This window comes from Microcaecilia unicolor, chromosome 4, assembly GCF_901765095.1.
Source record: "Microcaecilia unicolor chromosome 4, aMicUni1.1, whole genome shotgun sequence".
Taxonomy (NCBI): domain Eukaryota; kingdom Metazoa; phylum Chordata; class Amphibia; order Gymnophiona; family Siphonopidae; genus Microcaecilia; species Microcaecilia unicolor.
The window spans coordinates 280,110,812-280,138,574 of NC_044034.1; the positions used below are offsets into that span (position 1 = coordinate 280,110,812).

The 27,763-nt window shown below is 42.6% G+C and overlaps 1 protein-coding gene across 1 annotated transcript in view; it reads left to right on the plus strand.

Moving 5' to 3' along the window:
• Positions 1 to 27,310, plus strand: part of GPR143 (G protein-coupled receptor 143) — a 40,406-nt gene extending 13,096 nt beyond the window's left edge. The window contains exons 4-9 of the mRNA XM_030201622.1: positions 2,285 to 2,377; positions 4,083 to 4,192; positions 6,625 to 6,733; positions 10,217 to 10,334; positions 16,627 to 16,882; positions 26,843 to 27,310. Coding sequence (XP_030057482.1) covers positions 2,285 to 2,377; positions 4,083 to 4,192; positions 6,625 to 6,733; positions 10,217 to 10,334; positions 16,627 to 16,882; positions 26,843 to 26,970 — 814 coding nt within the window. The 3' untranslated portion in view covers positions 26,971 to 27,310. The remainder of the gene's footprint in view (positions 1 to 2,284; positions 2,378 to 4,082; positions 4,193 to 6,624; positions 6,734 to 10,216; positions 10,335 to 16,626; positions 16,883 to 26,842) is intronic.
• The last annotated feature ends 453 nt before the right edge of the window (positions 27,311 to 27,763 follow it).

Genomic DNA, 27,763 nt, shown 5'->3' on the forward strand with positions numbered 1-27,763 from the left:
CTCTTGCATCTTCATAGTTGCTATTCTGTAAAGATGTGTGTGAAAAGATTTATGCGCAGATCCAAAAATGGGGCATGGGTGGGTCAAGGACGTTCCTGGAATTTGCACACAGTGTTACAGAATTAGGGAGATCCATGCCTAATTTAGACACGAGGGTTTACACCAAGTCCTCGCACCCAATATTGGGTGCGGATCTTGGTGCTAACCGCTATTCTATAAACAGCACCCAACTTGGAGCTCCATTTATAGAATTGTGCATTTTTATCAGAGCCCAAACGTGGACACCATTTACAGAATTGGGTGCATAGTGCTCACTGTTAACAACACTCATTTAGAAATGAAAAGACAGAAAAAAAACATGAAATGAAGATGTCTGGCTGCCATAGAAGAACTGTGGCACATGGACTCTCAACCAAGGCTGTTGCAAAACAAAGTAGGAGGTGTGAAATAAGGGGCACCCTGGGCGGGTTGTGAATGAAGATCCATGGAGCCAGATTCAAGACCTAGTTTCATCTGAGTTGGAACCCAGAAAATGGGTGGGAGGAAACTGCTGCATTGAAACAGAATAGGGTGGTAAAATCATCATTTGAACACCAGAAGTTTTGTTTGAGTCCTGGTTTTTGCCCTGCCACCCCCCATTCTGGGATTTCCAAGGCAGCCTTTCTGCTCTCCTGAAGATGCACTGTGGTGAGACCGGGATACACAGGACTAAAGTAGATCTCTGGAATGTTTACAGACTCACCTGACCACCTTCATTCAGATGAACTAAATCTGATGTCATCAGAAAGGAAGGGAAAAAGCCCCTTCAAAATACATAACTTGTAGAATGACTCTGTCAGTATCTTCGATAATGAAACTGATAAATCCAGAGTTACATTACCTGACTGGTATGATGAAGTATTTGTATCTATCTATTTATTTGTGTTTTTGTATACTGTTTCTTAAAAAGCTACAAAACACAATTTCATACAAATATGAGAGACAATTCAAACCCAATCTACCCCATACTCATCTCAACCCCACCATAACCCCCATCCTTGCTAACCATCATATCCCAAAGATTGACTTAACTATCCAGACTTTTAAAAGTTTTTACAAAAATGTAGGATACTTGTAATATTCTACAACTCATTAAGAAATTTATTCCACAAAACAGGGGCCACATAGGAGAAGGCATGCTTCCATGTTTCACTCAATATGACACCCTGTGGTCTTTCCAACAAATCCTTTTTGAGAAGAGCGTAAAGCCTTAAGTGGTCTATACTGCGTGATACAGGCCACTAGAATTTCTACAGCCAGTCTTAGGAAAATCCTAAAAACGAAGGGGTAAAATATTCAGTTGTCAGTGGTGAGCAATTTTTAGCTGCCGTCGACTTTATGCCTGGATATTTAATGCCGGAACATGTCTAGGCACTGGGATTGAATATCCAGGTATGTTCCGATGGCCAATACAAGCGAAGAAGATGAGCAAATAAAAACATAACTGTAAGGCTAGAAAGTATAAAATCCAAACCCATAATAACCAAGTTAAAAACTTATTTCATCATCCATAGAGTCATACTTATGTATGTTTTCATTTTTCTGGATCAGATATGTGTATTTTGGACTCCTGAAGCAGACACTACCGCTGAAACACAGCTCATGTTGAACTGTTCCTGAAGTTCATGTAACTACTTTCATATGCAGATGGCCAGCACTTTTCCAGTTAAGGGCCTATATTCAGCCCTTAACCAGATAAGTGAAACTGGACAAAGACAGGACTGTGTTCTGTGTGGTCTGATTAGTCCGGTTGCCTTATCCAGTTAAATGATCAATATCAGCACTTAACCACAACAGTGGGGCTTATTTTCAAAGCACTTTAAAGTTTCATAGGTTACAATATAACTTTGTAAGTTTAAGTGCCCTTTGAAAATACGCCTCAGTGTCAACTATCCAGTAAATTCCACTGAATAGCCTACACAGACAATTTAACTTGGCAGGAGCCTCTCCTGCCTGGTTAAACCACTTCGAATATTGACCCCCTTAAACTTAAAATGTTAAAATGAATCCTTTGTTCTATAGGCAACCAGTGCAGCTCCCTTAAAATAGGACATATATGCACTATGCAGTCAGAAAGCATGCACACTGCTTGTTGAGCATTCATCATTGGTTTCACCATAGGTATAGATTGTGGTGGGCATGGGTGGGTGGTGCCCCTTCAGATGTTGCAGGTGTTAATGTTGAAATTCTGACTGAAGATTGCTGAAGGTGTTTATGCTTTACCCTCTCTATTCTTTTGGTTCAGTACCATTGTGCTTTATCACATGATGACATGGGGTCTTGCCATCCTGCTTTGTGTGGAAGGTGTTGCTATGCTTTACTATCCTTCGGTTTCCAAGTAAGTAGAAAGCATGAGAAATGTGATTATGTGATTGAGGGGCCCATTTACTAAGCCATGCAAGGCTCTAGGCGTGCCCAACACACGCTAAAATGGAGTTGCCACCCGGCTACCCCGTGGCTCTTGCGGTAATTTCATTTTTGGCGTGTGTCTGATATACGCTTCCGAACAATAATTTTTATTTTTGGCCACAAGTATCGGACCCGTGCCAGGTGTCATTTGGTGCATGTAGGTCATTACCGCCCGATTACCGCATGAGATTTTACTGCTAGGTCAATGGCTGGCGGTAAGGTCGCAGACCCAAAATGGACACGCGGCAATTTTGATTTCGCCACGCATCCATTTTCGTCAAAAATTTTAAAAAGGCATTTTTTTTTACAGGCGTGCTGAAGAATGATTCTGCACACGCCCAAAAGCCGCGCCTACATTACCGCAAGCCATTTTCAGCGCACCTTAGTAAAAGGACCACTCAAACAATAATGCATGTACCATTGATAGGCACACACTAATAAGTTCTGAGTCTTAAACATTGTTTTTATTAAACCAAAGGTGTGAGGCAAACACAAAACTTTGAATATTGTGTGCTGTTCATGAAATTGCCCTAAAATGAAAACTAAATAAAAAAAACTAAACTAAATGAACAACAAACAAAAAAGAATCCACAAACAATATGGGAAACTAAACTAGTCTGTCCTGTGCAGGCACCAACTATCACAGGAAACCAGAAGGCAGAGCATTCTCATGTTGCTCCTGCAGAAATAACACAAAATAACTATTTGAAAAAATGGCGAGCCGGATATTCAAAAGCACTTATCTGTACAGCAGCATTATGGATAAGTGCCCTATCTGCCAATATTCAGTGACACTCTCCAGATATTCTTACAGACCTGGGAGTGGAGGAGTGGCCTAATGGTTAGTGTAGTGGGTTGCAGATCTGAGTAACTGGGTTCGATTCCCACTGCTGCCTGATGGTCATCAGTGGGTTGAGATCCTGGGCAGCCAGGTTCAATTCCCTCTGCAGTTCTGTGTGACCTTGGGGAAGTCACTTAACCTTCTGTTGCCCCAGGTGCAACAGTAGTACAATGTACTACTTAGACTGTGAGCGTACTAGAGACAGATGTAGTACCTGTAAAATGAAAACTGTAAATCACTTAGGTCTAAGCAGTATATAAATACTTGTATGAATGAATGAATGGATAGTGCCAGGTGGAGCAAGAGTGTACTGTGGGCATTTCATGTAACTCTACAGTTAGTGATGATACTCAACCGTTATCTGCAAGCTATTCAAATACAATTAAGCCAGCAAAAAGGCTGTCCTCACTTAAACCACAAGGCTGAACTTTGCTGCTATCCAGTACCAGACACTGCTAAATATGTATTTTCAGTGCTGTTCACTGGATAGTGGCAATATATAGAACAGATTTAAACACCTTAGCCGACATTTCAAAATCACACTGACCCTAGTGTTTCTCCACTCAGTAAACAACATAGGTCCAAGATTTAGTTTAAGACAGACTTTAGTCCTCTGAAGATCTCTCACTCTACCTTGATATGGAACATGATGTCCCATCTTGTTCAAAGTAAGCCGTTCCCTATAATTCCTGATGCAAAGCAGCAACATTGCACTAAGGTCAGCACCAGTTGAATTTTATATTTCTCTTTGAATAGTTTTATGCCTTTATATGTGCTTCTTCTCATGTTCTAGCTGTGAAGAGGGACTGGAGCACGCAATTCCACATTACGTCACAACCTATGCGCCGCTTCTTCTAGTCCTGTTAGTCAATCCAATCCTATTCAGAAGGACAGTAACAGCAGGTAAGATAGGAAACCACAAAGAATGACCTTCACACATAAAAATGCATCTGTTTTATTTTTATTATTATGTACGTTTGTGTTTGTAAACAAACTGCTTAAATCAGCCAAGGCCTGATGTGCAGCCTAGTTCGTTCAAATTGGAAAAACTTCCTAAATTATCTATACCCTCTATTGCTGACCAAACAAAGGAAATGTGTATTGCAGAATAGTCCAGTGGTTTCTAGGGTAACTTTGTATAGCATTTCCCAGTAAGACATGTGTTTATATGCAGGAAATGGGTTTTTAAATTGCATGTGTATATATGATCTTACCAGTGTACATGCCAACAAGAGAAAGCATACTTTTATGTAGACCATCAATGGGTGTTCCTACAGGATAGAGTTGCAGCATACACACACTGGGCTCAATATTCAGGCGGTGGCAATGAGTGTTGTGCTTACCGCAACTGGCACTAAACCTGGAAATTTAACGCCGGACCATGTCAGGGCACCAACATTGAATTTCCAGGTTTGCAGAGCTGGCCAACATGTATCTGGTTAAGGGGCCCTTTTACAAAGCAACGGTAAGCCCAATGCAGGCTTACCATGCGCCAATATGGAACTACCCGCTGATCCAAAGCGGTTACCGGCGGTAAGTTCCAGCCCCTGTACATGCCATTTCCTGTGCTGGGGAAAATAGGGCTGGAATTTTTTGCACGGCGGCTACCCGGCGGTAATTTGGCAGCGCCATGCGCTACCTGATTACCAACAGGTTAGCGCATGAGCCCTTACCGCCACCTCAATGGATGGCAGTAAGTTCTCCCTCCAGCATGGCCATGCGGTGAGAGCAATCTTACCGCATGGCCGTGTATTTTTGCAGCCTTTTTACCTGCTGCGGTAAAAAGGGCCTCAGCGAGCAGCAAAAACAGCCACTGCCATAACTGCAGGGCTCTTTTTACCACAGCTTGGTAAAAGGGCCTCTAAGTGCGATATTCAGCACTTAACCAGCTCTGTGTTACTACATAAGAATAGGACTGACTTTTATGCAATCCTATTTATGCGGTTATCGTGGCCGGTTAAGTGCTGCCTCCACCCCTGGAACACCTCCAAAGTTTGGTGCTAACTGGTTAAGTGCCGCTGAAAATGACTGGTTAGTCCTAAGCAGGCAAATTAACCGGCCAAGAGCCATTTCTGGCTTATATGGTGTGAAGCCCTACCCCAGTGCATCCCAGGATGCATTGGGCAGGGCTGGGCACCGCCTAGGCGGCGCCAATGGAAAAAGAGGGAGGCCACCCCCCTCCTCCAACAAAGGTAGGAGGTGGGGAAGGGACGCTAGACCACCAGGTGGGGGGGGGGGGGATTGACTTGTGGCCCACAGGGCCACCAGGGACACTTGAGAGGATGCTATGGAGGTTGGGGGGGCTGGAGACCCACTGGATTTCCAGACCCCCTGAACTTGTGTCAAGGGGGGAGGTCAGGGGGACTGGATGTCCACCGGACCTCCAGCCCCTGTTTCGCTTGGCTCAGGGTGGGGGTACTTGGGATCTGGTGGTCCCATGAGCCTCCAGCCTCTGTGTTTGACAGGTCTGGGCTTTTGACAGCCCAGACCTGTCAAACAAGTGCGGGAGGATTGTGCCTGAGTGCACATGTCCAGCATCTGTCCTTCCTACCCCTCTGGCCCAGCACTTCTCTCCCTGCCCCCCCCCCCCCCCCACACACACACACACAGCTCTTCCTGCTTTTAACCTTTATCATCAGGCAACAGGCCAAGACACAGCAGGTGATAGCAGTAGCAGATGGAAATGCACATGGCCAAGCCCACCATGGAATCTCTTCCGGCCCTGAGCAGTAGAACCACCTGACATGGCCCACTGTTCTGCTATGAAGAGAGACAAAAACCACAAGCCCAATATCACAGAATCGCTTGAGCTCTATTTTTACCTACTTTTCCTTGCAAGAAATTTTTGTACTGATCTGAGGTTTTCTGGAATTATATTAGTTTTTTTCTCTACCACCACTTGGAGGCCATTCCATGTATCCACTACCCATTCTATGAAAACACATCTATTCAATTCAATTCAATTTATGTCTTTTATACTTCTAATATCCCCTGTTTAGGGTTCAGTGTGGTTTACAACATTAGTAGGGCAGCAGTTTCAGATTTATAATTAAGACATTGGTGAATACATTCTTATTAATTAGATATAGTGTTGTAGATTGTTATTCTGTACGATTATAGTCTGTGTTAAGTTAGATATTTCTACAGTGTTTGGCGGTCAATGCCCAGTGGGTATTATGTTGCAGTCTTTGGGATGAAGAAGGCTCTTTATATTGTTTATGATACACACCATTGACTCGCATTTTGTCCAGCTTCATTAGCTCAAACGTTGGAATGAAGTTTATCCTTGCAAAGGGAGGTCATGATTGCTCACCAGTCTATTCTGTGTTTTTCAGTTGCCTCACTGCTCAAAGGAAGACAAGGGATCTATACAGAGAATGAAAGACGGCTTGGGACTGAAATCCAAATTCGCTTTTTCAAGATCATGCTGGTGTTCTTTATTTGGTAACTTGTATTTGAGTTGCATGTTTGGAAGTATGAGAGTAGACAGTACCACACATGAAAACTCACTTGGAAGCGTGTTTGTATAAACCAACAAATTTCTAAAATGTTGCATCGTGCATGATAAAGGTCAATGCTTCTGGTGCTCACAGGTCATCCATAGAGTGCAGTACTGCGGAATAGTACATATCGGGCCCCTTTTACTAAGCCACCACATAGGTGCCTACGCACGCCAAATTGGAGTTACCGCATGGCTGTTGCGGTAATTTCAATTTTGGCACACGTCCACTACGCGCGTCTGAAACATATTTTTTATTTTCTGGCACCCATAACCTGCGCCTACACCACCACCAAAGGCCATTTTTCAGGGCGCCTTTGTCAAAGGACCCCATTGTTTATTAATAAGTTCACTAGGGCACTCTATTGATGCCGTTGCCCCTAAAATGGAGAAAAAAATGAAATAAAAAGAAAAATCCTGAGAAACTCAACAAAAGGAAGATTTTGGTCTTGTGTATATACACAGAAACACACATACTTTGGCAGAGGAGAAGAATAAATGATTATTTAGCAAGGTAAACAATGGGATTAGATGAGACTGTGTTTTTCAGTCTTTTACACTGTGACCTGGTGAACATGTAGAAAAATGTTCCTATCCATTCATTTTCAAATACATCTGTCTTTCAAAGCTCATATACCAATATTATCTTTGAATAATACAGATTCAGGCTCAATAGAAGATCTCACAACCTGCAAAGAATCCACTTTTCACCATGTTGTACTTTGTTTTGCTTATTGGTCATGCACGCCTTGAAACAGCCCACGGTAGCAAAACTTTGGGCACAGACGGTGTGACTGACTTCTTTTACACAATGTGTCTTCTACTAATTTAAAAGCCTTTTTGCCATGTTTTTGGGTTGGATCTATGAAAAATTAAAACTTCCTGTGGAGTTTTTAGCAAAATTTCGAGAGAGAGAGATAGAGAGAGAGAGAGGGTTTTTTATGCCGATGAAGAACGTTTGACCTGATTTCTATCCTCTTTACCCTGCTAACACATATTGGGTGGAGGTTTGGGTGCAGAGGCCTTTTCCCTTTCTCATATACTGTTTGCACTCCAGAGGAATATATTATTACAATAAGTACTTTGCAGTTTATACAAGACAGGTTTTGCCTTTGTATATTCTCTCTTATTTTCCCATTTGTTGAATTATCTGGATAGCGCCGGGGCAGTCACTCATAGTTTTCAGCTGCATTATCTATGAAATGCTTTACCAGTTGGCCCCAGTTAACACTGTTTATGTGGGTAGCTGCACCTGCTGCCTGAATGAATGCCGCTGAGAGAGGTATGAAGCAGCACCATCCGGATGGTGTCACTGAATATAGACTGTGTCGACACTATCTGGATAATGCCAGGGTATTCTAGGGGGCAGAGGAACAAGTTATCCGGGTAGCAGCAATTTTCAGTGCTCCTATTTGGATAACTATCTGGTAAATTTAGGACAACAAAAATATCTGCTGTGTCCGGATATTCAGCAGACACAACTATCCAGATACGGCTGCTGGGGTTTTCTGCCCATGGAGGCCGATGTTTAAAAAATCTAAACATTGCCTGCCAGGGGCTCATTATCTGGGAGTATGCACTTATATGCATAAAGATAAAGCAAGTGTAAATTTGCATGTCAGCATGTGTGCGCTGCTGAGGCAAGATACGGGAGCCTGTTTTGTAAAGGCACATAAGCCCTCTGTTGTCTTTATACAATAGGCTTCAAATAGGCACCTTTTTGGACTTCTTCCCTAGGTGCCCTGTTATAAAAATTTGCCCTCTAGTAATCCACTTGGTAGAAATTATAAATGAAATTCAGTTTAATCTGATAAGCTTCACATAGGCTCAGTGAAAAATGTATTATTTTAGAAGCTCAATTTTGCATGAGTCATCTAGGTAGAAAAAGAAACTTCCAGGTCTGGATGTGTATGAATTCCCAAGTATTTTATAAAGAGCTTGCTGACTGCGCATAATCCATGGGATTCTATATATCGTGCTGAAACTTCTGCGCAGAAATCTAAGTGTATTCCATAATAATGCGTATAATGTAATTAGTTAACAAGCTAATCAGCGCTGATAATTGGATGTTAGCAAGCAATTTAGACAAGTTGCCATTAATTAGAATTTACATGCACAAATGGATGCTGTAACATGCTATGCACAAATTCTAAGTGGCATTGTTGAAAAGTGGGTGTGGTTATGGGCATCATGGGCATTTCTAAAATCTATGCGCATTGTTATAGAATACACCTTCTCTGCGCCTAATTTAGGTGTCGGGATTTACACCAGGTTTTAGTTGGCGTAATTGACTGTTACTAAATTTAGTCACCTGGACTGGCACTCGGCGTATTCTACATACCGTGCAGAAATTTAAGCGTATTCTATAAAACTTAGGTGTGCTTTAGAGAATACGCCTAGGCGGGTTTTTTTTCCCATGGAATTTTCAGGTGCCATATATAGAATCTAACCCAATGTGTGTATATAGATAGACACATATAAAGATGTGGGATGTATAGTGGAATAGCCATTTTAGAAAGGAGCACGTTCAAAGAAAGTGACATCACTCAAGGTTTGAATGTGTAAGTGCCAGTACCCATTTTGCAACTTGTAAGCACCAGACGTTACAAAACTGGACATTCAAGGGGGCACAATGAAGGAGCCAAGCTAGAAAATACAAAATGTTGGATTTTAGAGATAAGCACAATTGCACTTTCTATCACTCTTTCAAACCCAAGCCAAACAAGTAGTTAGTTGACATGCTTGCCTGGAACAGGGGCAAATGCCGATATCTAAGTTTTGTAATGTACTGCTGTTGCAAAAGTGGGTACTTGTGCATACTCTGGAGGCCTGTCTAAAACACATCCATAACAATTTTCAAGTTTACTGGTACGTCTTATACTCCCTATCGGTATGTCCTCTAGGCAGTTCACACTAAAACAAATTAGTAGACAACGGGTTTGTCTACTGTCTGCTCGCTTACTGACAAAATGACAAACGTCATCTCTCTTTCCCTCTTCTCCTATGTGCACTAGGGCTGGTCTGAACTCCCCCATTCAAAACAGTGCTTACTGTGGATCCATTCACATAAGACACTGGCTGTCTAAAAATTGTTATTTACATGTGTAATTGTCATACAGGCCTTCTACAATGATCTAAGTGTTGTGTTAGTTCGGCCTCTGTTTCACTAATTCAGAATGGAGGAGTTTGTGCCTCCATGGTCTTATACACTCCCTATAACTGTTCTCTGCCCTCCAAAAACTTACGTAGTATACATACTGGACCCAGGGCTTCTCCCTGTTTCTGGCATGTGCTTAAGGCTTGTGAATTAGGGAGTTACTTTTATTATCGAGAGTCCAATGACCAACAAGCCCTACTGTTATAATATCTGAAGATATTACTGGTAGAGGAGTCTAATTCCTTGCATCTATTTGTCCCCTCTGCAACAGCTGGTCCTCAAACATCATCAATGAAATCCTTTTGTTCTACCTTGAGCTGCAGGCACATATCAGCGATCAAGTCCTGAAAAATGTCAGGAATGCTGTGCTGATTACATGGTTCATAATGGTAAGTCAGGTTGGTCAACCATAGTTTTTTTTTTTTTTTTTTGAATGGATAAGGTTAACAGCAGCTTGGAGGGATCAAGTCAGTTAGCTCAGCTCTCTAAAGCATTATTCTCTAACATCTGTGTAAACCTAGAGCCTGTTTGACCCTGGGCTTTGTTAACCCAGCCGTTCATTCTCACGTGAAGTCTCATGTGTAATAATATTTATTTATTTATTTACTTTATTTACTGGGATTTATTTACTGCTTTTTTTAAGGAATTCACTCAAGGCAGTGTACAATAAGAATAAATCAAACATGAGCAATAGACAATTACAGCAGTAAAAAATATTCAAATAAGTATGGTATAGTATACTACTTTATTTTGCTTATGGGATCTCTTGGTTCCAGTGGCAATCCTAGGTTGGCTGCCACCCGGGGCGAATTGCCGCTGCGCACCCCCCCCCCCCCCCCCCCCCCCCCCCCGGGTGCATTCTTGGCTGCTGGAGGGTGCAGAGAGCAGCCGCGCGCCTGTCGGCTCCACTGGCTCCCTCTGCCCCAGAACAGGAAGTAACTTGTTCTGTGGCAGAGGGATTAGGGAACCAGTGGAGCCGACAGGCATGCGGCTGCTCTCTGCACCCTCCAGCAGCGTGCACTCGGGGCGGACCGCCCCCACCGCCCTGCCCTTGCAACGCCACTGCTTGGTTCCAAATCAATTTCTATAACTTCTTACCAAGTGGTGCTCAGATATTGCTCTCCCAGCTTGTGTCTGCACTAATAAGTTTTACTTAATTTGAATGGACCTCAATGCATCCACACTTGGCAATTCACCCTCAGAGTGAAAACAGCCCTTTCATTACAAAAGAACACCAGAGATATCCATGGAGCTAGTCTTATCACCGGTCCTTTTTTTCTTTTTCTTATCAAGACAGGTAGTTCAGATACCAATGTAAAAAACTCCTGCTAGGAGAAAAAACATTGGTTATCCAACTATCAGTCTCTGTGCACATAAACACCTGCTGTGAGAAAATGTGAACTCTAACTGTAATAATTCTCCATTTATTAGCAGCGTTAGCCTCCCTGAGGATTCCAGCACTCCAACTATCCACCGTCGGCCCCGTACTTATCTCTTTCGCTGATTCTGTTCCCCTGCACTGCAATGTCCATTTGCAGTCTGGTTAACATCTCCCAGCCGGCTGGTGCATGCTTGGTAAATTCCCGGTGCTAATTCCTCCTTCGGTAGGTTTACCCGCTGATATTGTTTCTTCTACTCCTTCAACAAGAACGTCTCGTTTCGCAAACTGTTTTGCTGCTTCAGGAAGGAAGTCTTCGCTCAATATTAAAAAAAAAAAAAAAGGGACCAGTGATAAGACTAGCTCCATGCAGCGAGCTGCAGGAAGACTTGAAATATACTAACCAATCAGGGTTAGTTCCTGCTGTTCAACCCAGAAGCAGGAAGCAAAGTCAGAATATAATTACAGAGAAATGTTCTTTCTTTCTTAAATATACCTCTTGATCCTCATGTTTTTTTTGTTGCAAACTGATACAAAAGAAATACATTAAAGTTTGAACTGCTTTTGCAAGTGATGTACTGATTCACATCTACTACAACATCCATCATTGGGGCTGGCTGAACTGATTTCCTACAGCTTCACATACTAGCAGCAGCAACAGCTGATATACTGCAAAGTCAAAGAAATATCTATCTCACCTTAGTACGTCATCTGTCATGTATTGATTTAAATCTTGCTTACAGCTCATTTATCATCATATAGCTGAGCAGGTAATGCAAATGTATAAAAAGCAAAAAGATAAACCAAAATATATAAATAAATCAGAATACATAAAAAAAAATACAGCATACACAAATATATAAGCTTTTACACCTTTGTAAAATTTGAAAGAATTATTCTCTAAATATAAAGAACCAGGGAGCGCATTCCTTAACAAGAGAACAAATGTTTGGTTCTACTCTACTGTCATTTGCTGCTGAATATTTTCCAGTCTAGATAACCTCTGTTTTCCTGCATATGGTCATTAGTATCCAAAAAATTGTAAGTCTCTCTTAGGTTAGTCTACAGCGTATTGAACACTCCAAAGACATAAAATACAGAGAGGTTGATATTTAAAAGTCAGTTATTGGGATCGAAATGGCTGCTTCCGGATAAGTGCCAGTGAGAGGGATATTCAGAAGCTGTTACTCAGAGAAGCACCGATGAGAGGGATATTAATTGGCTTCTGCCCTGATAAGTGCCAGTGAAAGGGACATTCAGCAGGTCCTACTTGGATATGTGCCAGTGAGATGGATATTCAGTGGCTACTACCTGGATAAGAGCTGGTGAAAGGGGTGTTCAGTGACACTAACTGAGGGGCCCTTTTACTAAGCTGCGTAAGCGCCTACACACGCCAATTCCGAGTTACTGCCCGGCTACTGCTTGGCCCTTGCAGTAGTTTCATTTTGGTGCGCGTCCGCTACGTGCGTCCAAAAATTATATATATATATTTTTTTTTCTGGTGCGTGTCAGCTATGTGTGCCAAGTGGCATTTCACATGCGTAGGTCACTACCGCCCTGTTACTGCGTGAGTCTTTACCACTAGGTCAATGGCTGGCGGTAAGGTCTCAGACCCAAAATGGACGCGTGGCAATTTTCATTTTGCCGCACATCCATTTCTGGCAAAAATTTTAAAAAGGCCTTTTTTACAGGTGTGCTGAAAAATGATTCTGCGCATGCCCAAAACCCATGCCTACATTACCGCAGGCCATTTTTCAGCGCACCTTAGTAAAACGACCCCTTAATTTCCTTCTCACTACCTTGGCATTATTTAGATAATAACGGGGCAGTCCATGGGTGGAGCATGGGCAGAATGAGATTATCCATTATTAGAGATATTCAGACCAATAACTGGATAGCTGTCTGAAAAGAGTTAGGACAACAAAAAGGCTGAATACTGCCACTAACTGAATACCACAACAGTTCTGGCGTTTTAAAAAGTGCTGACCACCGTGGGCTCAGTATCGGAGTAAAATTTGTTATTTTCTACAAAAGAAATCTAGAAATCAAAAAGGTATTTTTTTGTCATATTAGCCAGTAAAATATTTTGCAGGTGCACACATCCAAGAAAGTATGATCCCTTAGCCCCGGTGGATCTTTGCCTATTGAGTGTTCTGGGCAGGGCCATGGAGTTGGAGTTGGTATCATGGGGTCAGAATCGGAAGCAATTTGGGGGTCGGAGTCAGTAAGATGAATGAGCTTCAAAATAAAATAAGATGATACCCTTTTTATTGGACATAACATACATTTCTTGATTAGTTTTCGAAGGTTGCCCTTCTTTGTCAGATCGGAAATAAGCAAATGTTGGTAGATGACAGTATATATAAGTGAAACATCAAAGCATTTCAGTGGCAGTCTAACAGGATGGGAGTGGATAGGTGAGAGACAGGGAGATATGCATGGAGACAGGAGGGTGAGCTTTTCTGAATAGCATATTTTACTATTTGGCCAAATACGAATACTGGGCCGTTGAGGTTTAACATATATAACAAAAGAAGCAACATAAAATCAGAGATTAAGTGTTTATTTCAGAAGGATTTAGCACAGTAGAGCCCCTGATTATTTGTATTTGAATTTAAATCACTATTTAGCCAAATACGAATAATGCATTCGGGGCACTAATCGGGCAGAATGAAATCTGAATTTTTGGTACAGCTCTACTTACTATATTATAATATAGGTAAATGTATCATTTTATACTTATATATCTTTATCCTGCATCTAAATTCTAAGGTACTGGTAAATATATGGACCAAAAAGATAAATATGCAGAGCACAAAAACATCTAGTAAATAACCAATTTTGAATAAAAAGATAGATAATTTTCTGTTTTGAAAATGGCTATAGTCCCCACTTGAATTTGGACTTAGACATCATATTGAAAATGACGTAACTTTGAAAATGAGCAACAAATACACAGCTCTGGTTCTGGGCTGAAAGAATCATCTGGGGCTTTGCATAGTACTGTAGTTGGTGGTTCTGCATTCAGAAAAAGGTTACATGCAAGAGCCAGTAGTGTTCTTGTACTTCAGTCAACCATGCTATTTGTTCCCCAAATGACCGCCTTAATGAGGTCCATCTTTTACAAAGCACAACCAAAATTGTCTTAATAAACATGGTTCCCAGAGAGAACAATTTTCTATATAGGAAAATATTTAAAATGTTATCACTTTGATTCTCCCTCCAGGGAATACTCAATCCAATGCAGGGCTTCCTGTTTAGAGTGGGAAAGCGTGGGGTACAAATGTAACAAAAACAAAAAACACTTCTATACACAAACCCTTGGATTCCATATAAGGTGTGGCGAGTAGCACATATTAAATTGGGTGTGTGCCAAGTTACACGCACTACTTGAGTAACAACCCAATCAGTGATGATAATTGGCTGATAACCAATTAACCACTAATTGGCAATAATCTGTAATTTACACATGCTTCTTTGTAGGCATATTCTAAAAAGAGGTTTGTGTAAATTCTAACGCATGTAGCTGAAAAGGGGTGCAGCCATGGGAGGAATGTGGGCATGTCAAGGGTGTTACTCAAATTTACACATTGTTGGAAGAATGTGCCTACATTTAGGCGCAGGTCAGGTTTTCAGTGGTGTAAATGGCCGTGCCTAAATGTACTACTACTATTAAGCATTTCTATAGTGCTACCTGTACAGATTATAGGCAGGTACTTTCTCTGTCCCTAGAGGGCGCACAATCTAAGTTTTTTTACTGGGGCAATGGAGGGGTAAGTGACTTGCCCAAGGTCACAAGGAGCTGCAGTGGGAATTGAACCCAGGTCGCTAAGATGAAAGCCCACTATACTAACCATTAGGCCCTATGTGCTATTCTGTACACCTCACCTAACTTTAGGCGTGTTATATAGAATAGCGCCAAGCGTTTTTTTCAGGCACATCTAAATTTTAGACGCCATCTACAGCATCTGGCCCAAAAGGATCTGATTTATAAATGATTTTTTTTTCATACATAAAAATTCTGGATGCATATGGTCCATATTAGCAAGGTTTTGTCCCCTTATTGCTTTCTCCCTATTCACTATATGTGCTATGGTTTCACGCCTGATGTATGTTAACAGCTGAAGTTAAGCTGCTTTAGATGCAAAACCTCTGCATTGTTAGGGGTTGTTCCCAGCACTTTATGGAAGGCAGTTATGCAGTTCCTGCAGAGCAGTGGTCACTACTGTGTATGAATGACACAGCAGATAGTGTAGAATGCAGTTAACTAGACCTCTGAGGTGTAGCTGTTTCTCCTTAACATGTAGTAAGGATCCTCATGCCAAATGCAAAGCACATTCCTTTCATCTTCCTCCCAAATCAGATTTCCACAGCTTTATGTGGCTGTTGTTGCTCACTAACAGTTAATGTTGTGGTGGTGGTGGTGGTGTGTGTTAGCCTATGGCCTTTGAGCTTTAGAAGAGAAGATTGCTGGACAGGAATTACTGAGTGTTTAATATACATGGGGCTATGATTTAGTTTGATTTTAATGAATGCATAGCTGTGCTTTTGTCTTCCTGTAGGCAGTGAATGGATTTACTCTATGATCTGAATCTTGCATGTGTGCATTTAGGTCTTTCCTTATGTTTACTGGAGGTTTCTCCTTCTGTTTTTATTTTGTAAACTGCTTTGACATTACAGATTAAGAGCAGTATATCAAGTCCCAATAAACCATAAACCCATGTTAAACCCCCAAACAAGACTTAGTAACTAGGCCCCAAATTCAGGGCTGCCGAGCGGGGGGGGGGGGGGGGGGGGGGGGGGGGGAATTCCTTGGGCCCAGGCCTCCGGCGCCGGGGTCTCTCTCTCTCCTACTCCTGGTGGGACCTGAGTGATCGCATCCCGACAGGAGCAGGAGAGAGAAAACTCCAGTGCCGGGCCCCCCTTGGAGGCTGGGGAAAGACGTGGAGCTTCCTCCAGCACTGCTTTTCTGCCCATTACTGAGCGGCTGCTTTTCCTCTCAGGCGTACATGCTCGGTTTTGAAATCGAGCATGCCCTGAGAGGAAAAGCAGCCTCAGGGGCAGGCAGTCAGTGCTGGAGGAAGACGTCTTCTGCTGATGGGGCCTCGGGATCCCCGCCAGCCAAGGTAAATTGCATCCGGTTGCTGCAGCGGCAGCGATCGAGGGGGTGCGGCCCTGCCCCAGACCAGGCAGCAGCAGCAGCAGCCTTGCCAAAATTGTCTTAATAAACATGGTTCCCAGAGAGAACAATTTTTCTATATAGGAAAATATTTAAAATGTTATCACTTTGATTCTCCCTCCAGGGAATACTCAATCCAATGCAGGGCTTCCTGTTTACGTTAGCTTTCTATGGCTGGAGAGGATGTGACGTGGACTTGAACCTTCGAAGGAGAGAAATCCCATGGGAATCTATTTCCACCTCAGCCTCTCCTGAAAATGTCTACACATCACCAAATGTGTCTTCCCTTAACTATCCAAGCTACATGCAAGATGCCAAGAAGGCAGAGATGGGGAATAGCCAACAGACCGACGATGAGGCCTTAAGTATTCTGTCTGAAGGTAACAGAGCCATAGCTGCATTGAATGTAAGCAGGAACTGCCCTGTTTACCAGGGCTGGTAGTTTGCAGAATTCTGCTGTCTAGCTCCTCAGCCTCATTCATTAATGACTGTCAAAGTGGCAGTGATTAATTTAACACCCTGTCTTTCTGGCCCAGGAAACACTGTATTTACTTACTATAAGATAAGCAAGGATTACAGGTGGAATGCCTTGCCTCTCCCTTTAGTGAAATAAATGATTTTCAAATTTTTAAAATGTGTCATGCATTATATAGGTCAATGCTTCTGCTGCTGTGCTTCTCACAGGTCACCAAGTCCTTTCAGTGCATTTGCAATCTTCTCGATCCATGCAGAATATTTTGTGATGCAAGCTGTTACTGCCTTGTCGTTCTGTTATCTTTGCCTTATTTAACTGACAAGCCTAATTCCGAGACAGAAAGATAAAAGCTGTAAGCTATCTTTTGTGTTCTTCAGGGCTCATGAACACCTGGTCTTCAAAAACAAAAAGGTCAGATGCCTAGATTTAGACAGCGACTAAATGTAGCTGAATTTAGGGTTCAGTTTCAGTACTGGCACTGAAACTGGTCCAAAATCCAAGTGCATTTTCGGCTGAAACTGAAATTCCCCTCCTTCTCCAGCAGAGTGAGTCCTCTGGCCCGCGGTGCCAATATCCACCCCCCCCCCCACACACCCACACAGACTTAGCCCAGACAAGACAGGCTGGGCTAACCACCCGCCCTGTCCCCCCCCACCCCTTGGAGGATAGCGGCTGCCACCGAGCCAGCCCTCCCTTAGCCTACCTTTAACTTCTCTGATGGCCTAGTGGCCAATTGCTCCTGCCCCCATTGGTTCCGCCATCAAAATGGCTGTCAACAGTTCCCATGGTCCTGTGCCCCCTCCCCCTGATTTTGATAAACTCAACAACCATGATCTTCTCACACACACACACATTTATGTTTATTAAAATTCTTAATATACTGCCACTTCTAGAAAAAGATTTCAGCAGTTCACAATAAAAATATTATTAAAACAGAAAGGAACTCCATATTTTGATAGGACAGAATCATTCATACAGGAGCAAACAAACAGACATACAAATTCAACAGCCCAACTGTAACCGATGGCCAACACCCAGTTCCAACGTGCTGGAGGCAAAAAAACAAATTCAAGAGTAAAAAGTGAATTTTCAGAAGGACTTTAAAGGGTGGAAAAGACAATTCAGAGCGAAGAACAGGAGAGAGGTTATTGAAAAGTTTTGGTGCCAGAAAGCAGAATGTAGTGTGATGAGTAGAATCATAGTGGACCCATTTTGGTGACGGTAAAACCAGATGATGAGAATCGAGCGCGCAGAGAGCATGTGAAGATGTATAAGGAATAATAAGAGAGGAACAATAGGCTGGAGAACTACAGTGAAGGGTTTTATGAATGAGGCAGAGAATTTTAAACTAGGGCTGAAATTTGATTGGAAACCAGTGGAGGGAAGTCAAGAGAGGGGTGACAGAGTCAGACCTACAAGCTTTACAAGGAAGATGGGCGGCAGTATTCTACAAAGTCTGTAAACAGCGGAGTTGTAAAGATGGTAAAACCATCATAGACTATATTACCATAGTCAAAGTAGGAAATCACAAAAGCATGGATCAAGGTATGTAAGTCAGAAGACTCAAGAAATTTAGAAATAGACTGGAGACACCTAATGAGAGAAAAAACCATGCTGAAGAACAGAGGAGACTTGGGGGAGAAAGAAAAGATCTGAATCAAAGAAAGCACCAAGGTATTTAAATGAATCAACAGTAGATACAGGAGAGTTAAAAAAAACAAAACACTGGGACTAGTGAAGGAGGAGTAAAATGACCCAAAACCCAACAAGTGACAGTCTTTCAAGTGTTCAAAACCAGATGATTGTCAGAAAGCCAACCAGAACAGCAGAAAGACATGATTGAAGACCGCTATGGTTTGGGTGAGCGGGGGATATAGGGAAAAGCAAAAGAATATCGTCTGTATGAATTAAGAGTTTTATACTGAAACTTTGGATTAAAGTAGAAAGTATACTAAGGAAAATATTGAAGAGGGGAAAGTATAGAGCCTTGAGGAACCCCACATGACAAATGAAAATCTGCAGAAACAGAAGATGCTGTCAAAACTGTGAAAGAGTGAGAAGTAAGAAATGAAAGAAACCATGAAAGAACCATCCTGAAAGTCCTAGAGAAGGCAAGGCGATATAAGAGTGTGATCTTAATGCCGAAGGTAGATCAAGCGACAGAAGAAGAGTGACTTTGCAGAAATGCAGGGTAGAATGAAGTTCACTCAGGATCGCTGCCATGTACTATAGGAATTACAGAAACCTGTTTGATGTGGATAAAGAATAGACATATCATTGATCTGTAAAAATGCAATTTAAAGTATGTGCTGATGGATCTTTGAGTTTGTGCGGCTGTCAAGATCAATTGTTTTGCTTTGACTGCACCTTCTTTTTGATGCCCTCATGAAGCTGCTGCCCTAGGTGACTGCCTAACAAGGATGTATCACAAGTTTTTGCCCCCCTCCCCCTTCCATTACACAAGGAACACAATATACATGAAACTGTGCAAGTGTTTTAAATTTATACAAGTATGCGTATATCATCAAGTTATTGTTATAGGGTATTGACATGAGCATTAATACATAGTAAGCATAGGGGTTTCAGCAGAGTTTATAAATAGATTTATCACACTCCTGAAAAACACAACCGCTGGACTGTACAATTAGGCTGTTATGCAAAGCCTGCCTTGGTAACAAGAAAGACCCTCCCCAGACCTTTGGGCCCCTGGGCCTGGGCCCAGTAGGCCTTTGCAGGGATCTGTACCTCCCTCCTAGTCTTGCCTAATAGTAGAGAGGTCAATTGGCAGGGGTGGGTGGAATGATTCAGCACCAACACACAGACTATTTGGGATGTATTATCCCTCCCCCCTCTTCCTTCTGCCCATAAAATGTGTCCAACAATGACCTCTTCATCTGTCATAATAAATGGTGATTTCTAAATATGATAAATATGGACAGACAGGCAGTTTGTGTTGAGTTGCTCCTTATTTCCCTTCTTGCACACAGAATACTTAAATTCCCTTAAATTTGGTCATAATAGACACAGAGTAACCTAGTCCTAACCACGTCCCCATGGCCACTTCCTCCTCACCAGTATTTGTGATTCTGCTAGACAGACATGCAGTATATCTGTCTGCTTTCACAGATTTACTGCAATGAAAGGGTTGGTGGTCACATTTTTAAAGGTTTTTCTAAATTCTTTCACGCCTCAGCACTTTTGAGCATGTCAAACAAAGCAGCCATTTGTTGTGGAATTCAGTAATCCCGGTTTCTCGTTGTAGCTTGAGAATGTTTAGGGGAATAAGAGCATCAGGTACTGAAAAAGAAAGAAATGTCTAACTTTATGTAGCATAGCAGCAGGATTCTGTTGTTCTGTCAAAACCCGGCCAACTGAATTTGTTGTAACATTGGTGGATGAATAGGATTTAAAACATAAGCATTGCCATAGTGGGACAGGCCGAACATTTCATCAAGTCCAGTATCCTGTTTCCAACAGTGGTGAATCCGGATCACAAGTACCTGGCAAGATCCCATCTTAATTATTTATTTATTTATAACATTTGTATCCCACATTTTCCCACCCATTTGCAGGCTCAATGTGGCTTACATAATTGCGTAAGTGATGATTACCAGTTCCGGATAGGCAGTGGCGTTCCTAGGGGGGGGCGGTGGGTGCGGTCCGCCCCGGGTGCACGCCGCTGGGGGGGGGGGGTGCCGCGCGCACCTGTCCTCCATTGTTCCATGCTTCTTCTCTGCCCCGGAACAGGTTACTTCCTGTTCCGGGGCAGAGAAGAAGCATGGAACAACGGAGGACAGGCACGCGCAGCATCCCCCCCCCCCCCCCCAGCGGCGTGCACCCGGGGGGGGGTGTCCTTTCGTCGGGGGGGGTCCACGCTGCATCCGGGGGGATGCTGCACCCGGGGGGTGGGGCGCATCGGCGATCCGCCCCGGGTGTCAGCCCCCCTAGGACGCCACTGCAGATAGGAGAAATACATAGTTGGGGTAAAGGGACAGATTAGGTTAGGTTACAAGAGGAAAGTTCGTCCTATGATAAGAGCTAAAGGTAATAGGTTAAACTTCATTTATAATGGCTTATTGACTTTTCTTTCAGGAAATTATCCAAATCTTTTTTAAAACCCTGATGAGCTAACTGCTTTTACCACATTCTCTGGCAACAATTTCCACAGTTTCATTACATGTTCAATGAAGAAATATTTTCTTTAATTTACTTTAAATTTACTACTAAGTAGCTTCTTTGCATGCCCCTCTAGTCCTTGTATGTTTGGAAAGAGTAAACATTAGCACATGTTAATGCTAAGACCAGATTCAGCACAACATAATTGTAGGTTTTTAAAATATTGTTTTCCACTTGCACACCAATGTTCACATTAGCGTGCAGTACCGGTGAAAAGTTAACACGGGGGCCCTTACCTCCTCCTATTTAGGAGGCAGTAAGGTCTCCCGGGTTAACTCTGCATTAGCTAGTGCACGCTAATGCGAACGCGCTAGCTGGATAATGCTTCCACACCATGACACGTACTCTCCCGAAAGAAAACAAAACATAAAACAACCAAACATTCATTTTGCTTGTCTCATGACCGTAAATTGTGAACAAAAGGGTGACAGCTGGTCCCTAGGAATTCACTTCTGGTTCATTAGCATGCCTTAAAGTTAATGAAAGCAATGGACAAATGGTCAAATGTCTGGGGGAAAAGTCCAAAAATGATTGTAAACTAACTTAAATTTGTTTCTGTACATATCCCTCTTCCTTTGAGTTTCATGGAAAAGAAAGAGCTGACATGAATTACATGCTCTCATGTGCAGTATTGTGCCAGGCACATCATCTGTGGTAACTTCTTTCCCATAAATCTGGATCTCTTTAAGTAGTCTAATGGTTAAATCATGATCCTGACAGTCAGGATAAAATGTTGGATTCATGCCCTAGTTCTTTTTTCTGTCTGATGTTGCGTAAATTAATACTAAAGTGCACTTCAGTAATATTGTCATTGATCCTTTTTATCTGAGGAAGCTTTTCCAGCTAAGTGCCAGCATCCACCCCTCAGGCAAGAAATGTTTTACGCTCCAGAGTTTGCATGTAAGGATCTGCTTCGCAAGAACCATTTTGTATAGCACTAGTGGAAAACCATGTAGCAAATTTTAAAGAACAGTGTGTAATAAACTGGTTTCTACCAAATTGATCTGCAACTCTGATTTCCTTCTGTCCCCTCTTTGTCTAATTTCTTTTTCTCTTATTTTCACTCATTCTACATTTCTCCAATCTTTTTGATGTGCTGTTAGCTGTTGCCATATCTTCTCCGCTTGCATCTCCCTTCTTTAAGTCTCTTCTTTTGCATCTCTTTCCCTCTTCTCCAATTTCTCTGACTCACCAGATTGGAAGAGGCTTGACTGTCTCAGATAGGAAAATGGGCTTGGATCTAAGGCAGAATAAGGGAGTGAAGTTTCTCATACACTCCAGAAAAACTAAGAATGACAATGCCCTCGATATTCAAAAGCACTTAACTGGCCAGGATCGGCATCTGGCCGGTTAAACACCCCATAACTGGCTATCCACGAATTTTGAGCAGGACATGGCTGGCCATGATCCACTGAAAATTCACAGTTAGCAGCTGGCCAGTTCTATCGCACAATATAACCAGCTATCCGCTGATTTTTGCCATGAGTTTGGTGGCCATATTTGGCTACATCAATACCTAGAATATCTTTGGCCAGTTCAGACTTAACTGGCAGCGCTGAATATCGGCTTAGTCAGTTAAGTTTGAACCGGCCCAAAATAAACCAGATATTGAGTGCTGTTCATTGGAAAAGGCCCCGCATTAGAACATAGATAAGAACATAAGCATTGCCATACTGGGTCAGACGGAAGGTCCATCAAGCCCAGTATCCTGTTTTCAACAGTGGCCAATCCAGGTTACAAGTATCTGGCAAGATCCCAAAACAGTATAATACATTTTATGCTGCTTATCCTAGAAATAAGCAATGGATTTTCCCCAAGTCCATCTTAATAGTTTGTGGACTTTAATTTTATGAAGGTATACAAACCTTTTTTTAAACCCTGCTAAGCTAACTGCTGTTACCACATTCTCTGGCAATGAATTCGAGAGTTTAATTACTCGTTGAGTGAAGAAATATTTTCTCTGATTTGTTTTAAATTTACTACTTTGCAGCTTCATTGCATGTCCCCCTAGTCCTAGTATTTTTGGAAAGTGTAAACAAGCAATTCACATCTACCTGTTCCACTCCACTCGGTATTTTACAGACCCTCTATCATATCTCCCCTCAGCCGTCTTTTCTCCAAGCTGAAGAGCCCTAACCACTTTAGCCTTTCCTCACAGGGAAGTCGTCCCATCCCCTTTATTATTTTCGTCGCCCTTCTCTGTACCTTTTCTAATTCCGCTAAATCATTTTTTGAGATGTGGTGACCAGAATTGTGATGAATATCCAAGCTCAGTGCCGACCATGGGAGTTGGCTCAGCTAACTCCCCTGGTCTGAATATAGAGTCCAATGTCTTTAGTACCCTTTTTGCCTGGGAGCACTGGAAGGAGAGTTCAGCTTTGCCATTGCTGATAGACACTGCCTGCAAAAGGACAGGGAGAATTATTATTTCTTGACTGCACAGAAGTGGTGTGTGTTTGTTTTCCATGTCATTTCCAGAGATGTTCATGTTGTTAGGGTTTCTTTCCATTATGTTGTCACGGGAGTAAAGAATAGTGTGTTGTCTTTTGGCAGAGTGTGCGCTATTAACAGCCCTTGAAAAACCAAGAAATATCATGGGGTTTTTTTTCCTGCTGGTTTTCATTTGCCAGTGACATGAAACTTTCAAATGAATACACATCCTTAGCAGCAGACTGATTTGTTAAAAATGGGGAGGATTGTTTTTCCTACTTCTGAGCTGGTAGTACAAGTGGCATAGCTACGGGGGGCCTGGGCTTCCCCAAATTTCCTGTGGGCCCCTGGTTTTGCTGGTTGGGGGGGGGGGTCCCCAACCCCCACCAGCTGAAGTGTTGTCCAGCACTGGTCTCTGGCCCTCTCTGTTTAGTGAAATGGAGCATTCTCAGTAGTAATTCAGGTGAGTTACATTCAGGTCCCTGGAGGGCTTACAGTCTGACTTTTTTTTACCTGGGGCAATGGGGAGTTAAGTGACTTGTCCATGATGTAGGCGTGACAGTGGGATTTGAACCCTGGCTTCCCTGGTTGTCAGGCTGTAGGGTACAGCTAATAAAGATAATACCTATTCCAAACATGTTTAGTAACTCAATAGTAAACTAAGGCCAACAAGATCTGAAACCTGGTGGTCATTTGACAACCTGTCAAAAGTGATAAGCTAATCATTTTATGGATGTCAGTAACCACAAAATTTCTGTTACAGGGCTGATGAACACCTTTGTTCACATGGCCAAAAGGAAGATGCTGAACTGGGGTGTAGTACCTGTGTATAATACTGCAAATACTACTCTTGTTTAATATATTATATTTTTTGATGTGAGTTATTTGGCATATAGTTCCCTGGAATAGATTCAGTGTGCATAATTCTATCAATAAAAGATGTATTGGGGGGGGGGGGGGGGGTCCTTCCCTGCTATATTTAGAAGTGCCTCTATTGTCCCTTTAATTGGACTTCTCATCCTAAGGATTTGACCTTGTCCCACCCACCTTAGCTTCCCCAAGAGTTGAGCCACTGACCACCTATGTGTGAGGAGTATGGGCATCAGGACTGTAAGTGCACTGCTGAGCAGGGCCGCCGAGAGGGGGGCAGGGGGGACCAAATTCCCCGGGCCCGGTGCCGCAGTCCCCTCCACCCGCTCCCCTTCATCCACCACCGGACCGGGCCCCCCTGAATTCAAATCATAGCGCCTCACCTCGCTCCATGTGAAAGCTCAGCAGCAGCAGTCTGCAGATTGCCTTCCTTCGGGCCTTTCCTCCCTGTGTCCCACCCTTATCTTACGTAACTTGCACGAGGGCGGGACACAGGGAGGGAAGACCCGAAGGGAGGCGATCTGCAGACTGCTGCTGCTGCGCTTCTTTCACATGGAGCGAGGTTGAAGTGAGGCGCTATGATTTGAATTCAGGGGGGCCCGGCCCAGTGGTGGACGGAGGGGGGTGGCGATGATGACCTCGGGGGGGGGGGGGGGGGCGAGGGCGGCCTTGCCCCTGGCCCAGCCCAGTCTCTCGGCAGCCCTGCTGCTGACTTCTTTGCTGCTCAGATGGCATGGGGGAGGGGCTTGGACAGATGATTTCTTCTGCTGGCTGGACTTGGGCATCCCCTCTAGCCAATGTATTAATTTTAACATGGGGACAGAAACAAAATATTTGGTTGATCTAAGGAAAGGGTGTCAAATATGGTAGGTATGCCACTGAGTTCTTGGATTAAAGGGAAGAAAGAGGTAAATTGGCAATGTTGATATTGTAATTTGTTTAGGATTAAAAGGTGAAATATAAATAAAGAACACACATACAAAGATTTAGTCAACTTCATGGAAGAAAAGTCCATAAGAAATTATTAGGCATGGGAAAGCCACAGTTTATCTCTGGGGATGAAAAGTAGAGAATGGATCTACTCTTTGGAATGCTGCTGAATACTTAGGACCTGGATTAGCCACTGCCAGAGATAGGATAGACATTTGGTCTGACCCAGTATGTTCTTGCTTTCCTGACACCATCCATTGGCAGTAACAGCTTCTTCTGCACACAGCTTGGCATCTGCCACTTCTTTAGCATGTGGCAGAAGAATGCATACTGGCCTGCCATTATTCCTCTGTTATTGAATTCGCTTCCACTTGAGTGGGTGGACTCGGGAAAGGAGGGGAGGGGCAATAAACAGCATCCAAAAGCAGGCTGAGAATAGAGCTTAGAATATGTTACTCCACCTTCACCTCAGCCTTCAGTGTCTGGTCAAAAAAGTATACACACGAAATCAGCCTGGACCAGATTGGATATCAGTGACCAACAGGACGAGAAACGAGGAAGAAAAGAAATACTGAAAAGCTTGATGGTGCAGCAAATCCAGCCCTGCCTTCAATATATTTATTTCATTAACTAACCAGCTACCATTTAACATACTCCTTGAATATAGGTCTTAGTTTACTAGTCTTCATTTGAAAGTTACTAGAAGGCACAGTGGTAGTGAGAGTGGCTTAATTTAAATCAAGGTGCTTCCTGATTCCAACAGGACTATTGTCTAACAACTGTATGTAGTTATATCCCCTCAAAATGGAAAGCAAAGAACTATGCAGAGAGAGGAAATAACCCATCTGTTTTTTTTTTTTTTTAGAAAGACTGTCCAGCTGTAAAAAGAAATTACAAATCTATGTCAAAATCACATAAATTGGTACTTAAATAACTTAGAATCATTTAGTTTTGATATAAAGGATTTTGCTTTCATTGTGCTCAAACATGCTCAACAGTTTAACATTGTTTGAAAAGATGTGTGGAGAAGTCATATGGTGAAGGCCTGGTCATGAGCTCTCATGTGATGGGGCATGCTTCATTCCTTTAGAAGAAAGGAGATTGCATTAATCATGCTGCTGTCCATTCTGTTGATAGCACAAAAAATACCACACATAAAACTACAACAAACTTAAGAAAACAGGCAAGTAAAACATGGCCATTTAGCTGATAGAGTGTCACAGAGGTGAATCTTACTTTGGCAATAGCTGAGATGAAAAGGGAAATATATATGGTTTGAAAAAGGCTAAGGTAGCCAGATGGGCAAGTTTGGCCAATTGAGTCTTTTCAAATGTACACCTACTTAGGCAACAGAGGACAACTGAAAAGTTCCAGCTAGTTCTGAAAACCACCAGCAGCTTTACCATGACTTTGGTTCTGCTGAGATTAACATCAAGTTGTTTCTCTTTTGCTTTCGTAGGTTCTGAAGGTAGCATAAACGAAACCCATACCTCCAGTGAGCTGCATGGCCTACTTGGCATAGGAGCCGATATCGAAACTCTGGAAAATTATGAAAGACCTAAAAGCACGGGTGAAATGAATGGTTAGAGTGGCAGAAGGATTTATGGAAGCAGCTGACTTCTTGTTCTAATTTATACAAGTCCACCCCCTTGCCTCGTGCCTTAGAAGTAAACTTTTTATAGTTTTCTAACATTCAGTTTGAAGTTTGGTTCAACATCTGCAAAACGGACACAAAGGCAAACATGCTACTTCATAGCAATATACCAAAACAAAGAATAAGCTTTTCAGCTAGCCATTTGCATATTGGTATCAACTGTAATTTGTATACAGAAGGAAAAGAAAGGTGAGAAACCATCAGAATTTGATATGAACCAATTTCAAACCCCCAAATTAATGCACTTCACTGACTCCCCAATATGATATGGTGGTGGGTTTGGGGACTGAGTGGGTGGGCTGATGGTGGGGACACAATAGAGGGTTGGGTTGGTAAACTAAGTGGGGGTATATGTGTGGATTACATGGGTGGATGGGCTGAGCAGGATGCATTAAGGAGTTAAGACTTAATGGATAGCAAGTATGTAGTAGTGGGCTAAGATAACCCCTAAGCCAGAGTATCTGTCTTAAGGACCTGGACTTGGGTCTTTCAGGACTGCAAGTCCATAACTAGGTCCTCATGTCCCCAACTTGGGAAGCCCAGCTTTAGTTTATTTTAATTTACATATTACTGTAGTAATTTTAGGCAAACTGCCCAAATCAAACAGTAAAAATAGATCAAAACTATCCAACTGAACATCAAAAGGCCACAGCAAAAATCAGTAAAACAAACAGCACAAAAGGAAAGGCAGGTTGAAAAGACTGAACACTAATTGACATTACAGGG